General features: G+C 35.3%; 1 protein-coding gene across 1 annotated transcript in view; it reads right to left on the bottom strand.

The window, feature by feature from the left end:
- The window catches only part of Fstl5 (follistatin like 5), a 483,380-nt gene that overhangs the window by 290,024 nt on the left and 168,423 nt on the right, over positions 1-24,933 (bottom strand). Inside the window, exon 4 of the mRNA XM_051156911.1 lies at positions 5,777-5,973. Coding sequence (XP_051012868.1) covers positions 5,777-5,973 — 197 coding nt within the window. The remainder of the gene's footprint in view (positions 1-5,776; positions 5,974-24,933) is intronic.

The raw sequence follows: 24,933 nt of genomic DNA, 5'->3' as shown, positions 1-24,933 counted from the left end.
TTGTCTATTGACAGGCAAGCCACTTCAGGAAAGATTATGGCAAGCATCGTCTTTAGATGTCATTTATTTCATACTTTTCAACTGAGTATGTAGGAAACTTAGATGTTAGAAATTATGAAATGTAATATATTTAACTATGTAAATTTACAAGGAGATGAAAATGTAGAATTATGTTATTTTGAATTATAAAAAATGCAAAAGCCAGAAAAATAGATATATCTAGCTGATAATTGGGCAAATTGTATCTTGACTGTTTAAGCTATGAGGAGTCATGATAACCATTTACCAACATCCAACTGTAATTCATTATTGTGTCAGTGACATAAGGGGTAATTTGACCATTCTGCCTACCTGCAGTATCCTTTCAGTATCACAGAGACATTGCTTCTGAGATCAGAGGTACACATCTCAGCCAACCTGGAGTCACATAAACTACCCCATATCACAAATAAGTCTATCCGAAGTATCCACACAACTAAACTTCAAACACCATCTGTCTAAGTCAAGACCAGCTAAGCCAAGACAATCTATTCTTGTCCTTAGTAATCTCTTATTTTATGAACAGTACATTCCTCATTGCCCTGTTTATAACAAAATACTACTCCTCACAGGAAACTTCTTTAGTGTTCCTGAAATGAATTTGGACTGGACTGCACAGATCCACATTTAATGTCATGGTACTCTATATGATACTGTGGATGATTGGTTACTGAGAGCTCATAGCTGAGTGCCTTTCAGAATGGCACCACTCCTTTTCTGTGAGTGTCCATATCCAAAAACTAATCCACAGGCAAGAGAGAAACTGCCTTGAATCTTAACTTAAGATATTTTGAAAGAATATTTTGGCTCCCAGGATGCCTTTGACTTGGAGAGCCAGTTGCTGTCACTGAATCACAGGTCAGTTTCATCCTGGTCCAGTTGCTTTTACTCTCCTCCAGTTGTTGGTCCAAAAGCCCCTTCTTGACTAACTTTCAGCATGCTGATCTTCACCACAGAACCTTTCTGTGAGGCCTGTCTTTTTCATGACAAAAATATACAAGTACCTAGAATCTTATCTTAATTTTTTAATGTAACAGTTACAGGCATTAGTCATCTAATTGTGTTTCAGATTCAATCCCACTGTGCACTGTAAACAGTTATGGAAGAGACTATGTGGGAAAGGTCTGGCTCTATCCTATCACTCAGGAATCTACAGTGCATTTTATAACTGAATATTTATTTCTGTCAGACTAAAACAGAAGTAAAAAGGTGGAAATAGCATCTGGATTATGGTAATGATAACTGAATATATACACACGTATGTAATAGTTAAACAATGAATATAGTGAACTAAAATGCACTGTTCTATAAAATAAGTGTCAGTTTTTAAAGCAGTAATTTCATTTTTTAATATACTATTTTAAATTTAATAATTTACTTAAATTTTAATATACTATTTTAAAATTTTTTTTAGAATTTTATACGTTTAAATTGTATTTTGATCAAATGTAACTTAATTTATAGAGAAAATTGCATGTACATAAATGTTTAAAACTTTCATATTGCATGTACTACATTAGTGTAATGTATATCATCATCCCAAAATAAAATATGTGTTAATAACCTTATACTTGGTTCAGTTTAAAATCCACCTGTAAAGATATGACCACTAAGTAGTCTATCTGGGAAACCTAGATCTCAGTGTTTGCAGGAGAAAATATTTATGTGTCTCTGCACAGAACCCTTGGGTTTAATAACATGATAACTATATAGGATGGATAGATGAGATCCTTCAGAGATGGATAGAATAGATATCATTCTCTCACTTATTTTTTAATTATTAGAATAACAACAGCATTTCTTTCTCTAATACTATAATTCTATAATACTCAACCTTCACTGAAAAGGTTTTGCATGTTTGAAGCTATGCAAATAGGTTGAGTTATCATAGTTTCAATTAGTATTTGATTGTTTTACCCACCACTAATGAAAGATGCTAAGGTTAAGGATAATGGAAATATTACACATTCACTACCTCAAGCAAAGACATCCTTTGGCTCTACTACCATCCCACTGTGCCCTCATGAAAGTCTTATTTGAATGTGTTACATCCAACACCATGCTACCTGTGTACTTTTCATGTTTATATGAAGTGTGTATTACTCAATCACAACAGGTGTTACATCAAATTTAAGTAGTAATTACTATTGACATTACTATTTCATAGATAGCATGAGAAATTGAGCATATGACTTGACAAATGTTACATAACAAATAAGTAGCCATGTAATCAAAGTTTCTCATTGCCAACTTGTGATTGTGAAAGAGAGAGAGAGAGAGAAAGAGAGAGAGAGAGAGAGAGAGAGAGAGAGAGAGAGAGAGAGAGAGAGAGAGAGAGAGAGAGAGAATTTTTTTGCTTTGCGTTAGGCTCCAATTCCTTTGCAAACAAAATATTCTCTTTTGATCTTGGGAAAGGAATATCCTGTCTTAATACTTATTGCATTTTCTGTTTAATATTGCCTTTTAAACCCCTCTAGACCTTCAAATTCAATGAAAAACTATTTCTAGTGGCCTAAATTTTTTACTATTTTCATGCAATATTATTCCATTAAATGCTTAAGACTTTACATTAAATTTGCGTTTTTGGACATATTCCACATATCATATACGTATTTATTTTCATTTGTGTTAGGCGATAACAAAGAAGTGGGATTTGAATGTTTATCTCTACAACCAGTCAGTTCATTTTAGCTAACATTTTTCTTCCTGCTAACAAGTTCTTAACTGTGATGCTTTCAAGTTGTTAACTGCAATCTTGTCATCTCTAATTACTGCTTTTATTATGAATTTTCTGTCTACAAGACAAGGCTTATCTGCTGATTCACTTTAAAATGTACCAGAGAAACTCTGGAGTATATCTTCACTACAGGCAGTAAAGGCAAAAACACATGCAGGCTGTATTCATAAAATCTCCCCGAGAAGTTATAGTCATTAACTACCATTTGTAATTAGGTATATATCTTAGAAACACATATTGTATATTATTTGGTGGAACTGATTTATGAATTAACAGATATCATTAAAACATTTCCATTTACTTCTTAAAATATAATTACTTTTTATCATTAATATAGAATATCTGTTTATAAGATTTAAAAATATGTCATAATATTAAACATTGTAACAGTTGACATATAGATTGATGAAAGAAACAACTAAACCCTCAAAATAATAGACAAAACCCTTTTTTAAAAATATTACATATTTTGCAAGGATCCCATATAAATATGTTGTTTCCTAAACTGCTACTGATAGACGAGATATTAACAGTTTCACTGTACACTATTGAAGATGTAATATAACAATGTGTTATTGGAGTATATAAAGGGACAGCACTAAAGAGACTGTGAATACTTATAAGTGGATATTATCTGTCTAGGAAATGATACTCAAGCTACAATCTAGAGACACGGAGAGGTTAGATAAAGAGGAAGGCTCTAGGGGGGATGTATGGACCACCCTGAGAATGGGACATAGAAGAAATGGTCTATGAGAACTGGGAGCTGTTGGAGACAGGATTGGGAAGTGTGTGTGTCATGGAGGGAGGTGAGAAAATGTGGAGAGACAGCTGTAATAGGGGAGCATTGGAGAGTTGGTGTGGAAATCTAGTGCAGTGGAAACTTCTTGGAATCTATCTGGGTGACCCTAGTAAGGACTCCTACTAATAAAGGATACAGAATCTGAACTGGCTATCTTTTGTAGCCAGGCAAAGCTTCCAGTGTTGGGACTAGGTTATAGATAATTGAGTTGGTTGAGGGTGTTCTATAAACAACCCAGGCTGACACCAGGACAGAAGATTACTCTCTGAAAACTGGCAGTGGGGCCCCATTGCAGAGAAAACATCCATAAGCTCATTGACAGTAGAGAGGTTGAGCCGGCACCTGCATGGAGCCTTCCATCATGTGTTCTAGTCTCTTTGGCATGAGAAAATACTCTGTAGGCTATGGAAAGAGAAACCTGAATACCAATCTAGCCACAAAACTCTCCACCTACAATGTAGCCTGCCTAAAAGATGTACTGGGACAATAGTAGCACAGAATTTGTGGGAGTGGCCAGCTGACATTTGGTTTAACTTGAGATCCAAGCCTTGAGAAGCAGTCTATGTTATACACTGCCTTAACAGCCAGAAACTACAGGCTAGATTTCCTACAGACCTAGGGTATAACCAACTGGAAAAAAAATCAATGAAATGAGAAACAACTCCCACTGATATTCTGCTACACTCAGATTAGTGCTTTGTCCAGTTGTCATCAGAGATCTACATTATGAAGACAGACTAAATTAAAGTTCCTCAGCTGGTATCTTCCCTAGGATATTGGATAACCACATAGAAACAGGAGAATATTTGAGAAGAATGAAGAGAAGAGGAGGAGAAAGATAGGGAATTACATAGAATAAGGAGAAGAAAGATTGAAGAAGAAAGAAGAGAGGATGGAGAAGAGCGGAAGGGCATGGCCCATCAAATGATTTCAGCAAGGCTCAGATGGTGTTGCAGAGATTGAAGTAGCAAGCATGGGGTCTTCATGGGTCTGCACCAGGTCCTCTGCACATATGTTAAAGCTGTTAGCTTGGTGTTTTGTGGGACTCCTCGTGTTCTATGACTCTTGCTTGCCCTTGAAACTCTTTTCCTCCTATTGGATTGTCTAGTCCAGTCCATATGAGGGCCTTTGCCTTGTCTTATTGTATCTTGCTTTGTCCTGTTTGGATGTCGTCTGTTGCATGCCTGCTCTTTTCTGAAGATCAAATTGAGGAGAAGTATACCTGGGGTAGATGGGAGATGGGGAGAGCAGCGGGGAGGAGTAGAGGAAGGGGAAACTATGCTTGGGATTTATTGTATGAGAGAAGAAACCATATTCAATAAAATAAATGATGAATGATACTAGGAAGATAAAGAAATGTTAGGAAAAATTCTATATTCCAATTTGATAGCCTGGAAGACAAGATAACATCTTGAGCAATATAATTTTCTAAAATTTACAAGTTGAAATATATGTGTATCTACAAAGATACTGTATCACTGTTTACTGACATTACAAACTAAAATAGACTATGCTGAGATATATTCTATCTTGCACTTGAGCTATACATTATAACAAACTACTTTCAGAGGGCAGAAATGAGTACTTTTTATCTTATTCTATGAGTCCTGTATACAGACAAAGGCAATAAAGCTACAGATAAGTGTTTCAGGAACACATATGCAGCGTTAAAACTGACGAGGACACATTTTAATCAGCTTCTGATCAGTAAGAATTTCAGGGCTGTACTCCACAACAGTGTACATCATTGTCAACACTAGCAACCTTAAAAGGTCCACAATTTAGCTTATAGTTTTGTTTAAGATACCTAATATACCACAATCATGTATTTCTTGTAAATTATAAAATAGTACAATACTTAGATAAATGTTTCTAAAAAATTAGATAAGCCCTTTTGTTTTCTTTTCTTTTCTTTTCCCCTGTGGTTTGTTGATAGAAGCCAAGCATTGACACTGAGCGATATCCCAAGTCCTTGACTTTCTGAGTCAGGATCAAACTATATTTCCCAGGCTGATTTTAATCCCACCATCTCCCTGTATATACCTCCATAATCAGCTATGTAGTCAAATTTTAACTTAACATTTCCATTCTTTTGATAGTATAAGTTAAATATATTATTAAATATAGATACATATTTAACAAATATAAAACTATTTTTTATATTTAAGAAAGGCATTTTATTTAATGATTGATCATACCTGAGTTAGTTCATTAATATCTACAAGTCCATTACTGTCTGCATCAAAATACTTGAACATTTGATCCACCAACGACTTCTTCCTAGATATGTCATCACTGTTAGGATTCTCATTTTCTTGTGTAATGTACTTTTGATTTTGTAAATCTAAAAGCATACTTTTCATCTTGCTGTACTCAGTGGCCATGCAGTTGTCTCCTGTAACAAAAAATTTGAGTTATTTTTGAAGCAATCTTATTGAGAAAAAAATTTTATTAATATTTAGAAATGTATGCAATAAATATTTTTAATTTCTAATTTTGCATACTTTAAAACTTGGAAAAATGAATGAACCTTTCTCAAGATGCTGAAAAATTTCTGCCAAGGTGACAAAATATTTACTGTTTTTTGTGAGAAAGACATTAATATTTGAAAACAGAAAAATATACGACCAACTAGTTATAGAGTTTAAATTAATTGCTTTAGTTTTTGTCCTAACAATAAAGTACAATATTGATAAACTCAAATATGCATAAAGTCATGGGCAAGTCTGGAGAAATGACCCTACAAGTAAGAGCACTTGCTTCTCCTGTAAATAATTAAAAGTTAGTTACTGCCATCCATATGTGCTGGTTCTTATCAGCCTGTTACTCCAGCTCAAATATACCCTCCACAGATATCCACACTCAGGTGCACATATTCCCACACAGATATACCAATGGACAAAATAAAATAAACTTTTTTTTTAAGATAATGAGTTTCAAACAGATAGGCAAAGGGTTAGACTCTCTGATTTTGTAGTTAAACTTATTTATGCTGGCTCCACAATAATTATACCACACCACACAGATTAAGTTAAATATATATTTTAAACATTTTAACTTGTTTTAAAGAAACTCTCAGGTAGTTCAGCCTGTCTATATTTAACATTTCCCCTCCCCATGGGAAAATATCCTTACCAGCGCTAAGTTCATTTTAGGATCTGCCCACCTGCCTTTCCTTACTGCTATGATATCTACTTCATCTCCTTTGAAAGTACTTAGATTATAGCATAATGATGTTTTCATTTATACCTTGAAGTTTCAACTTTTCAAACATCATCTCCCAGTTGAAATTAATTGCAATAAACATTATTAACGTGTTTTCCGGTGTCTCCTGTGTATACACCTTAATAATTGGGGCATTAAAATTAATTTAAATAATTGCATGCCTAATGTTTCTCTCAAAAAAACAAAACAAAACAAAAATTAAAACTAATACAACTTCTCTGGTATTTTCAATTAATTATTTCACAAAGGATTTGGCCTCACATGCTCCCCGGATGAGGCCTGTAGAAGCAGACTATTGAAAGATAATACATACTGCTGACAGGAAATGTGACATAAAGCATATTATAAAATGGTAGTGATTAGAGCAATTATGAATGAAACAGTGAGTGTTATATTAGATGGAAAATTTTATGACATATTTTTAGTTTTAAAAAAGTAGCTCTATAGTTGAGTTGCCTTTGACAATTAGTCATGAAAGCATTGACAATTTTCAAAGAAGATTCCTAAAGATGTATAAATATGTTCCTGCAAAGCCTGAGGTTGAAAAACAGTATTTGAAGTTCCATATTCTTTCAAGACAAGGTGGAAAACATTCTATTCTAGAGATAAAAGAAATGATCTTGCTTTTTATTAAAGGGCAAGGAAATTACTACCACGCAGTGATTTTGGCATTTACTAATCCTGTCAAGGAGTCCTTTTTCACAACAAAAAGTAAAATGTGACGCTACAGAATAAGTCAGTTTTACATTATCCTCTTCTCTCTGAAGAATAAGAATGAGAAGAATGTTTTCATAATAGCAAAGAACTCACTTCCAAAAGAATGAAGTGGTTATCTAGTGTCATAACTAGCAATCTTGGTGTCTGGAAAAACATCACAAAAGCCGAACTTCAGACATGTGTACAACTGTCCATATATGTGCATCGTGAAGAAGAGGCTTTTGGGAGAAAGAACAAGAAAGTATAGCAAACTGTTCCAATATCTCTGAAAGAAAAGATAGGTTGTTTAAAACAAATCGAAATGTTTGAATGAGATTTCAGTTAGTCAAGGGTAATGTGGAATAATCTTTTGGATTCTGATATTAATGGCTTTTCATACAAAATCTGCAAACTCTTCACCTTACCCAGTGATATCCTGATTTCTCCTTGATGTCAGAGGGTGAAAATGTGCATTCAGAGGTTGACTTTAGACTACAGAGAACAGGGATATCAGAATGTCAATGAGAATTGGAATGGAAGGAAGAGGAGAGTGTGACACATATTTTAATGAGTATTTAAATTTAGAGTAGATTTGAAACTTTGATACTCTAATTTTTATCTAATTAAAATAATTTGGGGACTAGAGACATGTTTCAAAGGTTAAAACCACTTGCTGCTTTGGCAGAGTGGACCCAGAGACCCAGACGCAATTCCCAGCAATCTCTAAGATGGCTCACAGCCAACTGTAACATCAGCTCCAATAGATCAGACAACCGTTTCTAGCCTTTGCACGCAAGTAAATTCATTTGTACATGCCTGCCTCCCTGCCTCCCTGCCTCCCTACCTATTTATTTACCTATTTAGCTACCTACTCACTTACCTACCTACTTACACACACACACACACACACTCACACACACAAGCACACACACACACATACACAATTAAAAATAAATTTAATCTTTGAAAACACAACGTGTTTTAGAAAACTGGTGGGTGCAGAGTATTGTCCAATAACAGAGATTTCACTAGCACTGATCATTCAGCTAAGTTTTCAGTACAAGACATAATATTAATCTTGTTGAGCAAGTCTTAAATCCAATTATAGAGCCTTTGGTTACCAACAAGGTATGTGTGCCACTATTGTTCCTGTAGATTTATTGTGGCATGCTGGTCATTGATGGGGTGATGGAAACCACTACAGAAAACCACAGTGAACCAATATAAAATATGTGGAGCTCAGTCCCAATGGATATATTTACAAAACATTTTCACACTTAAGGCTCAGGGAATGTCTCAGGAGAGGGGCTAGGAAGATTGTAGGAATTGGAGGACCAGGGCCTTTGCTGTGAGATTGGGTCTTCTAGGGATAATAGAAATTCAGCTAGGGAGTGAGTGTCAGGAACTTCTTCTCATTCTATGCTAGAACGTTGGCTGGCTTGATTTCATATAAACCATGTATAAGTAAGCATAACTGCTATGGATTACTGAGTTCATTTATCCTATCAGCAAAATAATATGTAGGTCTGGTCCTAGATTACGTTTGGCTCTTAGAATCTTTTCATTTCCTCTACTTCAATAGTCTGTGAGTCTTTAGGACAGACAGGATATTGTACAGGTTTTCCATATGTGAATGAGCACCTCAAACCTACTCTTTACACTTTGACGGGTTGTTTCTGTATTAAACATCTAATGCACAAAGACATCATTAATGAGATATAAAAGCTGCACTAATTATGGGCAGAGAAATATGAGTTAGAAGGCAGTTTGACACTGTGTCCATTTAACAGACTAACAGTAGTAGTGTACTTCTGGGGTCTATAAGCTCCACAACCACGGATTTTTGGTCAGATTAACAGTAGTAGGGAGATTTTCCTTCCTGTGGAATATTACTGCAGTCCAACCAGAAAGCAGTTGGTTAATGATATAACATCTCTGCCACTACTGAAGATTTTGCCACCGTGGCAAAGATTTTTCTGAAAGAAGTTGCAATAGTAACTAGTTTATTGGAAGAAGAAATGATAATCGTTTCTTCATGTAAATTACATATTGATGTCTATTTCTTTAAAAACAACAATCACATAACTGAATATGAAGGAAAAGTTCCTGTCCTTTTTTGAAAAGCCAAACTATGCCATGAAAGCCAGGCAACAATATGATATTTCACTATTTACAGAGTGTTTTTGCCAGTACATAGGACAAAATTAGTATCTCTATTTAAAAGACTAATATGGGTTTGTGTAGAGATTAAGTTCTTGAATGTGGTGTTGGCTTACGTGCAGAAAAAGTCTATGATTTGCATTTACAAAATTTATATTAAGATAACTCATACCAGGGAAGACTGCTATTTCATTTCCTGAAATTTATTCTTCCCACTTTTGTCATAATGTTATTAAGCTACATGTACAACATACCCACGTAAATACTTCCTAAGATGTACAAAATTTCTAAACTCAATTGTGATGTTAAATTTCTGTTCACTCTACAAGTAAGTAGCAGAAAAAAATGGCTTTGGTGCTTTCCATTTTCATGTTTTCCTTCATATGAAAAGGAAATAGAGACTTTGACTTTAAGGTTATCCATCTTCACAAGTGAGATGCAGAATACTTCTGAAATACAGTTTTGAAAGAATGTCTACATTTCATGTTTGTAAGGAAAAAGACAAAGATTTTACTGTTATGTGTACTCCATATTTCTTATGTTTACTGTTTATTTTCAATTTCCACTTAAATTGACTGTTTATGATGAAAGAAAATTGAAGGTTACATATGACCACATATTAATGTAAACTGTGTATTAATTTAGTAATAAATAGTTTACTTAAACTACACTTGATTTTCAGGTTTAACGAAACAAACAAGAGAATTTTATAGTTATGACCAATCAGTATTGTTTTGTTTGATTTCGATGTTTTTCAGGCTATGATAGCTAATAAGGTTTGGTAAATGTTCAAAATACTCAGATATAGAAGATTCTGCTTAAACAAATGATTTATTGTTTATACCATGACCTTCTAAGTTGTCTGATTACAGCCTTTGCTTGTCTCTGAGGTATTTTACTACCCCCATATATTGTACATATCTTAGCAATGGACAATATTTTTTGTCTATGGATGTGCAAGTGAATTTCGACTTGCAGACATTTAGTTGACATCTCTTATTTCTTGGAAAAGCCAGCTTTAAACATGTTTGTAGAATGAGTTCCACAAATGTGTGTGTGTGTGTGTGTGTGTGTGTGTGTGTGTGTGTGTGTGTATTCATGTTATACAAATATGTGTGTGAATACATACTCATCCATGCGCATGTGGAATTCAGAGGACAACACCTGGAGTCTTCTTTAATCGATGTCTATTTTAATCTGCTGAGACAGGTTCTCACACCGAAGCTAGAGGGCTGCTGGCCTGGCCAGAGGACCTGGCTATTACACCACAGGGATCCTCCTAGCTTTGCTTCCCCAGCATAGGCATTCCATGGATGCTGCTGGCCTGGCCAGAAGGCCTGGCTATTACACCACAGGGATCCTCCTAGCTTTGCTTCCCCAGCATAGGCATTCCATGGATGCTGCTCTGGGCCAAACTGTTTGTTTGTTTGTTTAAGCCTTAATTGTGATAGGTAGTGTTAAACTTAAGTCCTCATGCTTGTTTATGGAAACACGTTGTGGACTAAGCCATCTCCACAGGCTCCTAAAGTTCTTTAAGCTGTATGAATTTGTGACTTCTTAACTTTCTTTGAACTGATGACATCTGTCCATTTCTTTCCTCATGAGAGACAAAATAAAATTTTAATGCTTTCCATTTTGCATCTGTATGATAGATGTGACTTCACATTAAAACACTCTTTTTTAATTTTTTTATTAATTTATTCTTGTTACATCTCAATGTTTATCCCATTGCTTGTATCCCCCCATTCCCTCTCTCCCTCCCATTTTCCCATTATTTCCCTCCCCTATGACTGTTCCTGAGGGTGATTTCCTCCCCCTGTATATGCTCACAGGGTATCAAGTCTCTTCTTGGCAACCTGCTGTCCTTCCTCTGAGTGCCACCAGGTCTCCCCTTCCAGGGGACATGGTCAAATGTGAGGTACCAGAGTACAGAATATTCTCCACAGTTGAATGGAGAGTGGGATATGTCTTTAAAACACTCTTTTTAATTCAGAAAATATATATTTTTTTTTGTAAAAGAGGTATAATAATAGTACAAATCATTCTTATTTCTGTAGTCATAAGGGACGTACATGCCTTATGACAGGAATACATTTTCACAAATGAATTCTCATAGATCAACTCATGTACGGCCTCAGAAAGGAGAGCTTAGAATGCAAGGGGAAAAAAAACAATTCATTTTGAAGAAAACAAATAGAGCTTATCTTAAACTTTCTAGTGCTTGAAAAATACATAGAACAAGTTACACAAAGACAGAACTCACTAAGGCAGCACTTAGTCACGTAAAACAGATACCCTGTGTAGACTGAGAATGGTGCCCAGTTTAGAGTAAGCAAGTCAGTAAAGTTCTGCAGGCAAAAAGTGTATGTCCTACCTTCATGTATTCACCTCTCCATCGTCTAATGCTGGCTGTGCAGTTACAGCACGCCTTTCACTCTAGTTCCTCCTATTGTCCCAGCTGCATGCAGAGCAGTGTGCAGTGCCCCAGCAACCAGCAACTCAGGCCTAAATGTTCCATCCTAACTTCTAACAGAGATATGTACAATGACTTTATCATAATGTAAATATCCATTACCATAAAATAAAGTTTCATGCATCTAAAGAGATCACCTTACAAGTTTAAAATAGTGAGGGAAAGATGTTGTTTTTATGTAGGTTTTAAATGAGAAATACCAAAAATAACCAAAAAGAAAGGTGATCTTTACTTCATTAAGACTCCATTGGAGAAAATTAACTAATTTTTAATTTACAAGTGATTATCAACTGAGGATAGCTTCTGGGTTAAGGATAGGGGTATGTGTGTGCCCACTTCTGTCAGTGCGAAAATCCCATTTGGTGCCTAGCAGTGGAGACCACAAGCATACTATGAGTGAGTTCATATGTGAGATGATCTTGCTGTGTTTAGAAAGCCTTGTTTCCTTGCTTTCATTCATTCCCTCTGGCTCTTACTATCCTTCTGCCTCTCTTCTAGGTGGGTCCCTGAACTCTGAGGGGAGGTATTTGATGGAGGGATTTCATTTAGCTCTGAGTGTTCCTAGGTCTCTCACTGCACAATGTCTGGCAGTGGATCTCTGTATTTATTTCCATCTACCTATAGGAAGAATCTTCTCTGATGGTGACTGAGCAAGATCTTATAGGTATAATATTAACTTGTAAGGAGTCATTTTAGTGCTACATTCCCTTGACAGAACAGTTGTGTTTGGGTTTCCCCTAGGACCTTGGTTTATAAGGCCTTAGATTGACCACCCAAGAAGTGCTGGGGCTAGTTTTCATATCATTGAGTAGACCTTAAATCCAAGCAGACATTCATTGGTTACTCCCACAAGCCTATACTACTGTTGCAGTGGCACATATTGCAGGACAATCAATATTGAAGATCAACAGATTTACAGCTGGGTTGATGTTTACCTTCCCTTTAGTAGCCTAACAAGTACCTTCCAGAACCATGAACTAGTCCAAAGGGCATAGGATGAAAACTCTATAAATGCAAGCTCAACTTCTCTGTGTTGAATAAATTATATGGATATTGCATTCCTGTTACTGGAAGCTTCCATTGATGAGAAAGATGTCTGTCCCTTTCTGTATTTTCTCCCTCTTGAAGGCTGGCCCTATGCCCAACAGTAAATAGCCACAAAATGAACTCAGTGGCATCTTTGGAAATTCTTAGTCTCATAATGTTTTATCAATTCTTTTTTATAGGTTCTTTGGGTACATATTATTGCATCCAGTTTTGTATTATTATGGGATTTATGTGTGTATGGATATATATGTTTTTGCATCTATATCATGTGTTTTATTGTGTTTTTCTTTAGTTTTTTTTTTTTCCTATTTGGTAGTTTGATTCTGTTTTATCTTATTTTATTTCATTTTTTTATATACCTCTGTTTTCTAAGGGGAGACAAAAATCATGTGAATTCAGATGAGTGGGGAGATGGGGATTATCTGGCAGGAGCTGTGAGAGGGGAAACTGTACCCAGAATATATGTATGAAAACAATCTATTTTTAAAAAGTAGAAGAGAGAATAACAAGTAAACCAGAACCCTGGCTTCCTCCCCACATAGTGTCTTGTTTGTTCAACAGAAGAATCTCTGGAATACTATTTTGACATTTCAGTTTGTTCATTCACAGCATGCATTTTGTATTAACATTAGAAACAGGGGCCCTTGGTTCCATGGATTGCTTCCTGTTCTTAGCTGATCAGTTTCCCAGAGAACGGGAAAGGTTTTGGCAGTAGTCAGTACTTGATTCAGAACCCGTCCCTCAGAACAAGCCCATGTCATTGGGAGTTTGCCAGATTAGGGACAGGGGAGCTATATAAGACAAGGACTTAATTTCCATCTTATTTCAATGACTTTTTAAATTTTTAAACAGTCCCCCCACACACACTCAGACTTGAACCCTGTGAAGAAAAGAAGACCTTCTGTAAAGTTTCAAAGCATTTCAGAAGTCTAAGGAAATAAAAAAGAAACAACAAACTAAATGATGACAACAGTCTGCACACATACAGAGGACCAGACTTGTGTCATCATCAAGACCATATTTCTCTCCGTTTACTTATTAAATTATAACAATTTAAAGGAACTAATAATTGCAAACTATCTGGAGTTCATTTTTTAAAAGATCTATGGGACTTTTTGCAGAATTTTATAATAAGAGCTAGGGGATAAATATTTTAGTCTTACAGAATACAAAGAAACAGAAAATTCTGATTGTAGGGAAAGGTGCCCCTATCTACCTGGATATATATATTAAAGGTATTCCCCAATGTCAATTAAGATTTTCTATGAAGTTCCCTGAATATGGACAGTATTCCCTTTATAATGATATATAAAATATATTAAAATAGCCATAAATATGCATATGCTTAAGTATATATTTTTCTTTCTAAAATATTTTCTAGTTATTTCATGAACAGGAACATAATTTTTATTTATAAAAAAATAATTTCTGCAACCCAGGAGGAATATGTTTTTACCTTATCAGGTATAATTAAGCCTAGTATTTGACCAAACTATCTTATTATCTAATTCACTGAAAAAGGAAATGGAAAATAAACTTCCATAGCAAAATCTGAGGCGAAATCATACAATTGTATCTACGTGAAAGGCACATAATGTCGAAATCATACAATTGTATCTACGTGAAAGGCACATAATGTCGACTTTCTCGTGTGAAGTCCACGCTATTGCTTTGCTGTGTTAGATCTTTTCTCTGAACACTTTTCTTCTATTACGTCTTTGCTGCTTACATCAAACTTAAAATCTCTTCTTTTAAAATTCCAAATCTTGGTGGAGTCTTTCAGACTCTATAGTAGGCTCCTTTCCTGTTCTCTCTCTTCAACTCCCTCTGGTGTCTATTCTATTTGCTCTACTGAGTGAGAATTAAGCTTCCTCCCTAAGGTCCTCCTTGTTGTTTAGCTTCTTAGGTCTGTGTATTGTAATATGGTTATCCTGTATTCTATGGCTAATATCTCCTTATAAGTGTGTATATACTGTGCGTGTCTTTCTAGGTGTGAGTTACCTCACTCAGGATGATTGTTTCTAGTTCCACCCATTTGCCTGCGAATTTGAAGATTTCCTTGTTTCTAACAGCTGAGTAGTATCCCATTGTGTAAATGTAGCACAGTTTCTTTATCCATCCTAGGTTGTTTCCAGATTCTGGCTATTACGAATAAAGCTGCTATGAACATAATTGAGCAAATGTTCTATTTGTATGGTGGACCATCATTTGGGCATATGCCCAGGAGTGGTATACCTGGGCCTTGGGGTAAGACTCACAGCCAAACTTCAGGGTGGAGCTTAAGGAGTCTTACAGGAGAGTTGGGGAAAAAAGGATCTGCATGGGACAGGAATTCTAAAAGGAAACAATGGAGCCAACCAATCTGGACTGAGCAGAGAGTGCTGCAGAGACTGATGCACCAACCAAGAACCATGCATGGTGAGATCCTAGACCCTCAGCTCAGATGTAGTTTATAGGCAGTACAGTCTCCTTGTGGGTCCCATAAAATGGGGACTAGGGACTACTTCTGACATGGACTCTGGTGCCCGATTGTTGATTACTTCCCCCTTGACAGGCCACAGAAGAAGAAGATACAGGCAGTCCAAATGAGACTTGATAGGCTGATGTCAGATATTAGGGGAGAAGGGGTCCCCCCTTCTGAGGACTTGGGGAGGGAGGATGAGGGAGGGAGCATAAGAGGAGGGAGGGTGGGATGGGGAGGCAATGGGGAGGGTAGAGGCTACAGTTGGAATGTAAAGTTAACAAATTAAATATTAAAAATGTTTAAAAGGAGAAAACATTTCCAAATCTGCTCCATAGTGTTCTGGACTTTGTTCCTAAGCTAAGGCTCTGGATTTATCTGGATCTGAAAGGACTCCTCACGTTACCACAGTTGAGTTTGAAGATGTGACTTCAGCTCCCATACTACAGGCAATGTCAACCAATTCTTCCTTTGAAGATAGAGTTAGTGTTGATTTCTAAAGGACGTCAATTGTTTGGTGTCAGATTCGTTGGCTATGATTAGAAGACACCGGACACATCTTTTGCTTGAGTCTGTCCTTCTAAGAAAACTCGAAATATTCCTAGCAGAAATCTGCTGTTGAATTTGAAGAGGAAACAAAACCATTTTTGTAGTAGACATGTACAATAAACTCTGTAGATTTCAATGAAAATGATAAAGGATAACCTTTTAACTTAAAGTTTCTCCTGCCAGCATATCTTGCAAAATACAAATTGCAATATCTCAAAAATAAATAAAGAGTTGAAGAATAAAGTGTTTCTGAAGATTCTCTATATGAAATCTTTTGAATGCTTGACTATAGTTGTAGTCTTACATCTAAATTAAACACATGCAATATATAAAATACAGAATGTAGGAAAGACATAAGGTTGCAATAATATAAATTAGGTTATCTGATATTCATAAAAAGGGAATAAAAAGTTAGGGGAAAATTAGATTGAAAATGATCAAACACAGTATATGATTTCTCAAATAATTAGTTTAAAATATGTGACCTCTGTTTTTCAATTGTTAAGACTTGCCCATTTATCCGCCATTGTGTGGAGAGCAGGGAGTCTCTTGGACATGAATGCTGGTGGCCCCTATTTGACCATTTACCCCTGTTGGGGAGATCTGGTGACACAAAGCAGAAGAGTAAGCAGGCTACCAGGAACAGACCTGATAGGCTGTGATCTTATAGTAGGAGAAGAGGTCCCCTTCTGTCACAGTTCTAGGAAAGAGGGATAAGATGAAAGAGGGAGGGACAGGGAACAGGAAGATACAAGTGAGGGGATAACAACTGAGATGTAATCTGAATAAATTACTTAAATAAAAAATTAAAAAAAACTTGCCCATTTATAATCATTGTGATGATCATTATCCTCAGCATAGTTTTTATTTTGTGATAGCAGTTGATTTGTTTTATATGTTGCCTTGCTGGATAGTTTGATTTTCATCTTTTCTCCTTCTGACAGTGTATCTCATCATTTTCCTCTTCACTCTTTGAACATTCGTGTGGTTTTTTTTTTTCTTTTTTTTTTTTTTTTTTTTTTTTTTGCTGAAAGTATTTGTTGTTTGTATTGTATATATGTGCCTGTTGCAGAGTTGCCTTTTATTCTTCTGTATCTCTTTGAAAAATTTGTTTTCAACTTCTATTTATTAAAGGCTAACATGTTTTACAAGATTGCTACTTTACACTAATTTTATTAGAGCACTAAAAAAGGAGAAAGTCAGTGCTTAACCTAGATTGACTCTCTCCTATAATGTCTTCTTTTTTTTAATTTTTTTCATATTTTTTATATTTTCCATATTGAAAGTTGATGATACATGATATAATACTTGATAGGACCATGTCTTATTTAATTCCTCACAGACCAATAACTGATAAATCATTGAAACTTCCGTAGCAAAGCATTGTCTACACACAAGGATAATATAATCTATTGGATATATGGCAAAAATCGGTCTTCCAACACCAGTACACTACATAAGAGGATTTGGCAAAGTTAGAATTTGTGTTATTAATGGAAATTATTTTTTCAAGAATTAACCTTTGGTTACAAAAAATGACCAAAAGTCAAATATTCTCAAATGAGTATTTAAATTGGAATTTTCTGTTCTTTCCTGCCCTAGCAGAACTTCCACTCTGGATTTGAGTGTGTCACACATACAAGTGAATTCTTATCAGCTGCCATTCAAAAGAACTGAAAAGGATACTGATGCAAATAAGATTAATTTTGATACATTGGCATAGAATTCAAATTTAAGATTATTCTTCACACACACAACACACACACACACGCACACGCACACACACACACACACACTATTATGAGGGGTTATACTCATCCAACTCAACTGTAATACAAGGTTTACTCCCAATAGCTTGAAAGTGGTATTGCAGGCTGTTTAGGGTAATTAAGTAATACAAGCTAATTGGTAATTGAGAAAATCATGGTCATGTCAATTGCTAGTCTATTTTTAAATCACAAGAATATGTATCCTAGGTCTAACAGATAGATATGATTATATAGCTATATAAGGTAAAATAGTTTGATGAGGTCTTCAAAAGCTTCAGAGACCTACAGAATATGACATCTAAGGCTGTTTTTATTTCTCTAAAGATTCTTTGACAACAAGATAGATTAACTCATGGCAACAACCAGCCTACCTCAAAGAAGATGATGCGCATCAAAGAACCTCCTTATGGAGTTGGCTTCAAATGCTGCAAACCAGCCCCTGAACAAAATGCCCTCATTTCTAAAACAGACAGAATTCTGCCTAAAAAGGAGAAAGCTTAGATGCAGCTAGAGTCGATGGCCAAACTCTGCCAAGACAGGGTAAGCAAGTCTTCAGTAGTTCCTGCCTACCAAATATGTCTGTCAGATATATTGGGCCAGAAGGCTGAAGATAATGCTCCAGGATTATAAAGAGTTTTGGGTGACTGTTCAGGCAGTAAACTGTCTCTGTCATTCTCTCATTTCAGAAGCTGCTAACCGTCACTTCTGGTTCACTCAGGTAATTCATTTTTATTCTTTCTCAAGTCTCTGACGGGGTTGAGGACTAGATAATTTAGTCTTATAATTAAGCTTAGTTGGTTAGAGGTTAAAATGTTTTTAGATCTAGATAGATGTTTTAAGTTAATAGAAATGAGACAAGATAAATATTGATTTTCATTCAGAATTTTAGACTTAGCAAGAGGAAAGATGTTTACTTAAAATTTGCCAAATACAAATAGCCAAATCACTATGATTTAACAGTTATATAATTCCTGATTCTTTCCTGGCTCTTCCTGTTGTATGTAGTTTATTTTATTTATGTGTAATAATATAAATGTATATGTTAAAACAGAAATATAATAAAAACAGAGAAAAACTAATGACTCTTAAATTTATGAATTCTGAGAGCGAAAAATGAAACATCAGACAGAACAAAATATTACTTTTAAATGGTCCTTTGTTTTCTTAATTTTTTATTGTGATTATGTTTTTTCTAACTACTGAGTTTAGATAAGTTAACTTTAAGACTTTAAAAATAATTCACTTATTTAAATCTAGCACTACTTTCCTAACGTGTTAAAACTTCTTTTAATTTTCATTCCTCCCAAATTTTAAACTCGTTTCCACCTTACCATTAAATTAAAATTTGAGATGTTTTCAATATTTTAAACCATTAGCAGTATCAATTATTTTCCGTATATAGGTGACATTGCTTTTTCATTAATGTATTGATTATTCATTTTTATTGTACTTTCTTCAGATACTTTGAAATTCCTGAATTTTGGCTTCACCTACTGTCTGATAAATTATTTTAAGAAAGAATTCATATTGTCTATTCAGCAGGATCGTGACACAAAATTATAATGAAAATGTATAGGAATCAATATATTTTATTCAATTTGGTTAAATGTACAAATACATCACAAAATCATTGTAAATTGGATAATTCATCATCCTGGAAATTAATTAACTATATATACTCTGGCACGTGTTTCACTAAAATTATTTGTTTTGTTAATTTCATTTTACTCTCTTAAACATTAATATTAATTAATATTTTGTTAATGACCTACGACCTATTCTTTGATGAAAAATAACAAGTCTCAAAAACTTCCAAACTGATCTACATGATACAGTTAAGTAATTGAGGCATTCCAATGATAATCTTTAATTACAAGGCCTTAGAACAGTTACAAGATAGACTTTCAAACAAAGAATAGTATTCATATAGCACTTCATAAGTCTACTAAAGGACTCAAAATCAATGTTTAGTGAATGCAATATACTGACAAAGACATATTTTTTCTCATTAATCCAAAATCCTATATGATAATGCATTGGAATTCTGGTTTTGGAGTTCTTTTTATCCCTTTATACATATTTCAAAGAGCACTACCAATAACATTACAGTAAAAATTTTAAATAAAAAATATGTTTAAATTCATTTTATATTTTCATTCTTATTATTTGAGAATGCCATTCATGAATATTTTGTCAAAACAAAGAAAGAAAGAAACATTAATAAAATTGGAGGGAAAATAGGAATTATTACAAAAGACAGCAATGGAACGCAGGTGTCTATAAAAACATACTTCAAAGAACGTTTTTATTATGAATTGGAAAAACCTTATGAAAATGTAATAATTACTTAATGAGTACAACACACCGAAATTAAGCCATGAACCAAAGAAAAGATTAAGCAGGTACTTCAGAAAAGACAAAGTTGAAACAGTATAAAATATCTTACAATCCAACCAAGCCTAAGCAACAGCATTACCAGGTGAATTTACCACAGAATTTTACCAGAACTCTAAAGAAGAATTAAAACCGAAACCTCTCAAACTACTTCTAAAGTGCAGTGGAAAGAATGCTTTCAAATCTCTTGTGAACACCCTTTTCATCCTACATTACTAAGTACATTGTCGTTTATCTTTAAAAAAAAATATATCTCTAAGTAAAATATTTCACATTAGACAAGGTGTATGCTTACCAATAAAGAAAAGCCTAGAATTCATATACAATTATGTATTATATTTCTAAAATTTATTATTGTATCAATAATAAACTATGAAATTTGAATCAAATAACATTATCAATCTCTGCATATTCACTTATATTTTCAATTGAGCCAAACCTAAGCCAGCCACTACATGTTAAATAGCGCTGACTTATAATTGAAAGTTTGCCAGGACGCAGTTTTCCTGAAGTAACCATTCTTAGATACAGAGACAGCAGCTGGATATTTAGGAAGACCCTTTCTCATAAGGAACAATGATGCATTAATTCGGAAAATACCATGAACAATTATCCACAATTACTTGATGAAACAGGTTTTTCGTAAGGGTGACAAACTATCAACCTTGATGTTGCTGTCTCATACTTCAAATGAAGAAATGCATCAGAGTTAATGCAGATTGTCAGCTGGGTGGGACTTGAAATCATTGAGAAGACAAACTTCTGTGCAAGTTTGTGAGAGGTTTTCCGGGGGTTAATTGAAGTGGGAAAACCTACACTAAATACGGATGGGGTCCTAGACTGAATGCAAAGGTGGAGAGCACAGAACGCATCCTCATATCTTTCTGTTTCTGTATGTGTGAGATATGACGAGCTGCCTCAGCTTCCTGCCATCATTCCTTTCTCACCATATTAGAGTATTTTTAAAGTTATTTATGTGAGTGGCCTATTTTCATGTTTTCTCCATGACAGAAGAACGTGTCAGAGCTCATTATAGATGGTTGTGAGCCATCATGTGGTTGCTAGGAATTTAATTCAGGACCTCTGGAACAGCTGCTGAACCATCTCTCCAGCCCAACATTGTAGATTATTATTTAAAATCACGAGCCAAAGTAAACCCTGTTTCCTTTAGTTTTGGTCAGGTATCTTGGCAGAGCAATGAGAAAAGGAACTAATACACAGAGGTTAAGTAACATAATAAGAAAACTTATTTAGCTAGAATCTAAATTCAAGAGCTGTGGCCCAGAGACTGTTGTTATTGTAAAGTATCTATTGGAGTGTACTTCAAACAACCAGAAATAATGATATTTACAGAGTCATATTGGTTTGCAGCCACAACAGCAACTCAAATATTGGCATATCAAGAAGCCATCTGTTAAGTTTTAGAATACCATAATCAAACAGAATAGCATAGATTGCTAGCTTTAAACTTAAGTGGTTACTCAAAGAGTGATGTTTTATATTAAAGTATCAATTAAACATTTTATTTTCATCATGGAGATAAAATCTTTTTCCCATTTTCAACTTTATCCTGGACCTAACTTTAATTTTGAGATGTTCTATCCAAATATCCAGTTCTTATTTTCTAAGTAAATAGCTATAAAATAAAATTCTCAGTTACATTTCTTTTCTCTACATGATTAATTATGTGTAGCAAGTAAGTACAATACCAATGCACAAAATCTTTGTGAGCCAGAGAAAGGTACATCGTAGAGGCACATCCAAAAAGCACATTTCCAGAGAGTTCTCAGCTCCTTCAGAACACAAGCACTAGTTTGAAATTAGCACTTCTAAGGCACTGAGATAAAACTGGAAATTTAGCACATTTATTTTCTTGAAGGTACAGTGATGTATTAATACAGAAAGTACCATGAATTTTGTAGGTTTAAAAAATATGGACAAAGGGGGATCCAAGTAGCAGCATTAATCATACTGACCAGCAGTACAGCACAGTGACCGAAGGACCAAACTGAGAGCTCCAAAATACCAGTGTTGATATTTCCCATGTGAAAGGGGAAGACAAGCAGGTGCATGTGCAGTCTCCAAAGTCTAGCACAGCACTTGTGCTGTGTGTATCAGACTGTTCTCTGGACCACAAAACACCAGTTTCTGGGTCTTCAAGCCCAAAAGAGACCCAATTGTCTGGAATACAAGTGGGTCTGACCTTACATCACCCTGACAATCCATGGAAAGTTCCCAGGTCCAGGAGGTGTGGGCGTGGTCTCCAAAGTCTAGCTACACACCTGCCTGCATGCTGTTTCTGCACTCTGTGTATCAGACTGAACTGTGAGCCTCAAAACACCAGTGTAATGGCATGGAACGCAGGTAGACCTGACTTCAGAAAAGGTCCCAGTTCTGATCTCAGGTCACCTCACTGATCCACATGAGGATTCCCTAATCTACACAGGTAAATGGTCTCAACCTATAGCCACTCCCATATAACCTGCTCTCAATGCCAGGTGAAGGACACCAGAAACCATCACATAATGCCAGAGACAGCCAAAGCTAAGCCCAAATCCAAGAAGACATCAATAATATCATTCATCATGACCAACTAAGCTTCAGGGCATGCAGGAATGGTCCAATATATGGAAATATACCAATGTAACCAAACTTATAAACAAACTGAAAGACAGAAAACACATGATCATCTCCTTAGATGCTGAAAAAGCATTTGACAAAATCCAACACAAAACATGTTCAAATTCTTGGAGGGATCAGGGATACAAGGCACATACCTAAATATAATAAAGGCTATATATAGCAAGCCAATAGCCAACATCAAAATAAATAGAGAAAACTCAAAGAAATTCCACTAAGATCAGGGACTAGACAAGGCTGCCCACTCTCTTCATATCACTTAAGTATAGAACTGAAGGTCTAGCCAGAGCAATAAGACAACAAAAGCAGATCAAGGGGATCCCACATTAGAAAGAAAGAAGTCAAAGTATCACTATTTGTAGATGATATCATAGTGTGTATTAGTAACCCCACAAAATTCTACCAGAGAACTCTCACAGTTGATAAACTCAACAAAGTGGCCTGATACAAGATTAATTCAAAATAATAAGTAGCCCTGCCATATACAAATGAAAAACAGGCTGAGAAAGATATTAGGAAACTACACCCTTCACAATGGCCACAAATAATATAAAGTATAATGGTACAAATCTAACCAAGTAAGTGAAAGGCTTAAATAAAAAAATTCCAGTCTCTGAAGATAGATATTGAAGAAGATATAAGAACATGGAAAGACCTCCCGTGTTAATATCAAGAGGACCAACTTAGTAAAAATGGCCATTTTTAAAACAATCAATCTACAGACAATCAATGGAATCCCTATCAAAACACTTAAATAATTATTTACAGACCTCGAAACACCAATTCTCAACTTCATATGGAAAAAAAAAACCCAGGATAGCTAAAACAATCCTGTATAACAAAAGATGTGGAGGAATCTCTATCCCTGATTTCAAGCCGTACTACAGAGCAACAGTAATAAAAATGGCATGGTACTAGCATAGAAACAGAGAAGTGGCTCAATGGAAGCACGTCGAAGAACCAGAAATAAACCCACACACCTATCAACACTTGACTTTTGACAAAGAAGCCAAAATCAAACAATAGAAAAAAGTTAGCCTCTTTAAAAACAAACAAACAGTGCTGGTCTAACTGGATGTATACAAGTAGAGTGATAAATAGATCATATTTATCACTCTGCACAAAACTAAAGTCCAAGTGGATTAAAGACCTCAACATAAAACCAGAATTATTAAATCTGTTAGAAGAGAAAGTGGGGAAGAGCCTTGAACTCATTGGCACAGGAGACAACTTCCTGAACAGAACACCAATAGTTCAGGCTCTAAGAATAACAATTATTAACTGTGGCTTCATAAAACTGAAAAGCAAAGGGCACTGTCAATAGAACAAAATGACAACCTACAGACTTACAAAGATCGTCACCTAACAAAGGGCTGATATCCAACATATATAAAAAACTGAAGAAATTAAACACTACCAAACCAAATAACCCAATTAAAAAATGGAGTACAGAGCTAAACAGAGAATTCTCAACAGAAAAATTTCCAGTGGTCGAGAAATACTTAAAGAAATGCTCTCGTGGGACATGCCCCTTGGGCTAGTATGCAGATATAAGTGAGTATATACCATTTGATTCTTTCTGCTTCTGGGTTAACTCACTCATTATGATCATTTCTAGCTCAATCCATTTATCCACAAATTTCGGGAATTCCTTGTTTTTAATAGCTGAGTAGTATTCCATAGTGTATATGTACCACAGTTTCTTTATCCACTCTTCTACTGAGGGACACTTAGGCTGTTTCCATGTTCTGGCTATTATGAATAAGGCTGCTATGAACATGGTTGAGCAAATTTTCTTGTTGTGTGCTGGAGCATCTTCTGGGTATATTCCAAGGAGTGGAATAGCTGGGTCTTGAGGAAGCCCTATTCCCATTTTTCTGAGATAGCACCAGATAGATTTCCAAAAATGGGGGGGGGAGGAATGGGAGGATACAAGGGATG

This window comes from Acomys russatus, chromosome 15 (assembly GCF_903995435.1).
Source record: "Acomys russatus chromosome 15, mAcoRus1.1, whole genome shotgun sequence".
Lineage (NCBI taxonomy): Eukaryota > Metazoa > Chordata > Mammalia > Rodentia > Muridae > Acomys > Acomys russatus.
Note: the sequence above shows the minus strand (reverse complement) of the source record. Positions and strands in the feature narration are given on the sequence as shown.